At 44.0% G+C, this 3,367-nt stretch overlaps 1 protein-coding gene across 1 annotated transcript; it reads left to right on the plus strand.

Moving 5' to 3' along the window:
- Positions 1-2,557: 2,557 nt before the first annotated feature.
- LOC120063695 (helix-loop-helix protein 2-like) lies at positions 2,558-2,932 on the plus strand. Its single transcript, XM_039013988.1, has one exon. The coding sequence runs from the start codon at positions 2,558-2,560 to the stop codon at positions 2,930-2,932; it is 375 nt and encodes a 124-aa protein (XP_038869916.1).
- The last annotated feature ends 435 nt before the right edge of the window (positions 2,933-3,367 follow it).

Below are 3,367 nucleotides of genomic sequence, written 5' to 3' on the forward strand. Positions count from 1 at the left end.
CACATACCCTTCCCCTGTGACAGCATAACAGTGTGTGTTAGGTCTGACAGTATGGCTGCTGGCCCTATGGCCACCCTCTTCCCATGACTCCCCTACACAATCTGATTGGGATGGGGCCACACCATGGTTTCATATGTCCCTTTTTCAGCTATGCTGTTTCCTTCATTTATTAGTCTGTTCGTTTCTCTGTGTAAGAAGGGGCATATTTTACATGTAATATGGTAGCATTAGCTTAATATCATGATATTTGGGTAATTGGTCCAAGTAATAGAGTAACCTTTATTGAGCTTGCTGTTGATCTGTTTATGTCTCTCATTGGTTATACAGTATAACATGTGACTTCCAAAATAACCTCCATCTCTTCTCTGCCTCACCCTCCCAACCTTGTAGAGTAGCTTTATTAGCTCCCCAGGCCAATTACAGTGACAGTGATAGCTAAGCAGGTGTTATACTGTAGTTTTACAGTGATAAAGCCCTATATTCTCTCCCCTTTTACTGCTCCCAGATCGTCTATAAGCGTATTGAACTGTTAAACATCAATTCCTCATCACCATGACTAGGTCCACAAGGTGCTGGGTTGCCTGGGAACCGTAGACTTTGTTATTTACTCAATAGTAAAGGTGCTTCTGAAGCAGGCTGCTGTCGTGGTCATCTTTGTGTGTGATTGGATGGCGGAACAAGATAGCATGTGTTTCAGTTAGATTCAGTGATGGAGGTTATTTGTGTTTTGGAGATGACATATACACACAAAAACCATTACCGGAACAATTGGTAATCATTGCATCAATCAATTGATTAAGATATATGTTATGTGTGGTGTCACTGATGAACATCGTGATCATCTCACTAGCACCTTTACCCAATACGATATGTCACCATTGGTGTCTATATACTATCGCAGGGGAGAGGAGGAGGAGGAGGAGGAGGAGGAGGAGGGAGGGTGAAAGAACAACGAGGCAGACAATACCATTCCTCATGTATTCCTCATGCTGCAGTCACTCCCCGCGAGGCGTTATTAGGGGTTCGGCTCTTCTTATCTCTCACACAATCTGGCACGCACAAGAGAGTCAGCACGGGCGAAGGTGAGACACGAGCAGGCGGAAGGATTCCCTGTAATCGGTCCCCTCACAGAAGAATGGTCCCTGGCATGCAGTTTACTAAAGCGCATCATAATATCACGGGAAAACAAGGCGGACTACAGGAGTCACTCTCTCCACGAGCGCACCCTCTCCTCACAACAACCTCATGTGTTTTCTACAGCGGAAGTCGAGACAACACTTAAGAAAATCTGTCCTCAAACAATCAAGTGATGCTCAAATGAAAAGAACGAAAGAACGACAACAGAAACACCTGTCGTCTGCTTATAGTTAATGGACACGTAAAATCGTTTTGAATAGACTAACATCTAATTTGAAGTTGGCATCACCTATAATAAAATAAATGTTGATGAGAAGGGTTGGAGATGTGTGACCGTGAGTGACACCAACGAGAGTTTTTACAGTGGAAATAACTCCTCAGGGGTGTACCCTTCTTGGATAAAGTTGAGCAAATTTAAATTGGTGAGTTGTAACATTCCTCAAAGTGAAACTAATAACTGATTTATGCTGGCTGGTTTTAAAGCATATCTTTTTCCTTTTTATAAGTGGCCTTTTATTATAGAAATAGTTAGTGGTGTATGATAATTTACGTTATCCCCTCTAAACTCTAAACGTTACATGATGAGGCGGCAGGTAACCTAGTGGTTAGAGCGTTGGGCCAGTGCACGAAAGGTTGCTGGATCGAATCCCCGAACTGATATTTTAAAACAAAAATCGGTAGGCCGTCATTGTAAATAAGAATGTGTTTTTAACTGGCTTGCCTAGTTAAATAAATGTAAAAAAAACGTTTTTTTAATGAATCATGGTTCCTTTATATGACCCAACATATAAAGGATATCCCGTGTGTGTCTCTGCATATTTCAAACGCGCGTCATTCAACCATACAGCGGGTGAATCGTCTGCAAGACAGATGGCCAGCTGTTTCACGTGAATCCAGAGCTCTCACAATAATTAATTTCAATTAGGTCAGATGATGATTTAATGTCTGCTGTGTTAGGTGGTCTCTGTTCGCAGCTATACGATTTAATGAAATGCAGCCTGTGGAAATTTGATTCGATAAAATGGGCAGATGAGACAGTTTTAAAAGGGTCAAGACTAGACAGAATTGCAAAACTTTATGAATAGTAATAAGCTATTTTCGATAGATCTTTTTAAGGGCTTTTTAATAATCCAGATACTCCACATTGTATCAACAGGGAAACCTAAATCAGCACCTAAATCAGACAATAACAAGCCTAGACGAAAGTGATTTGTTAGAATCAGCACCAAGGACAGCGCACAACAGGTTTGCGAACATGCGCATCTTGCATAAAATATTCTCTCGAAAATCGAAAATCGAATTGTCCATAGAAACTTAACATATTCTCTCACATATACTTTGTTATAAGACTAAATCCTATTTTTCCCACAGGGGTTGAACCTTTGATCTGAAAACAGACCACAAAACAGACGGCCTGAAGATGATGCTGAGTCCTGACCAGCCAGACGTTGACCTGCCCTGGGGGCAGCCCGATACAGAGACCCTGCTGAACAGCATCAAGATGGAGTGCGCACCCCTGCCCGCGGAGCCCGCAGAGGGCGAAGGCAAGGCGCGCTCTCTGTCCATTCCTTCCCTCAGCAGGGAGGAGAAGAGGAGGCGGAGGCGCGCTACAGCCAAGTACCGTTCCGCGCACGCAACAAGAGAGCGCATCCGCGTCGAAGCTTTCAACGTTGGGTTCGCCGAGCTGAGGAAGCTTCTCCCGACACTTCCGCCAGACAAGAAGCTGTCCAAGATTGAGATCCTTCGGCTCGCAATCTGCTACATCACCTACCTCAACCATGTGCTGGATGCGTAGGTCATCAGTCAAGGATGGACACCGTCAGTGAAGGAGAGAAGAAGACAGAAGATGGAGACTGGGTAGGGTGGACTGCATACGAATGCCTGATAGACGTTGTTGACACATATCTGGCCTGGGAGCACTGCTGTGCCTGTAGTGTGTGCCAAAGTGCCCTATGTGCTGCCACTCTAGGCCAGAGTCACACAGTAAAACAGGACCTAATGTCTTTCTCTTTCTCAGTGTTGTGACGGAGAGAAACTGCTGCCCCACAGACTTACCCAATCGAATCCAAATTTGCAGTGTCAGAAAAGTGTCAGCAATAATGTCGGGTGATCCTACTTCTTCTAGGTTTATTAGCCTAGTATTGAAAAGCTGTCCTGTTAGACAATATTTGCCATGGCGAAACTTCTCTCCGGACAGGGCTGATTTAAAGGACCTATAGCTGTAGAGATT

The sequence above is a fragment of the Salvelinus namaycush genome, chromosome 19, assembly GCF_016432855.1.
Source record: "Salvelinus namaycush isolate Seneca chromosome 19, SaNama_1.0, whole genome shotgun sequence".
NCBI lineage: Eukaryota > Metazoa > Chordata > Actinopteri > Salmoniformes > Salmonidae > Salvelinus > Salvelinus namaycush.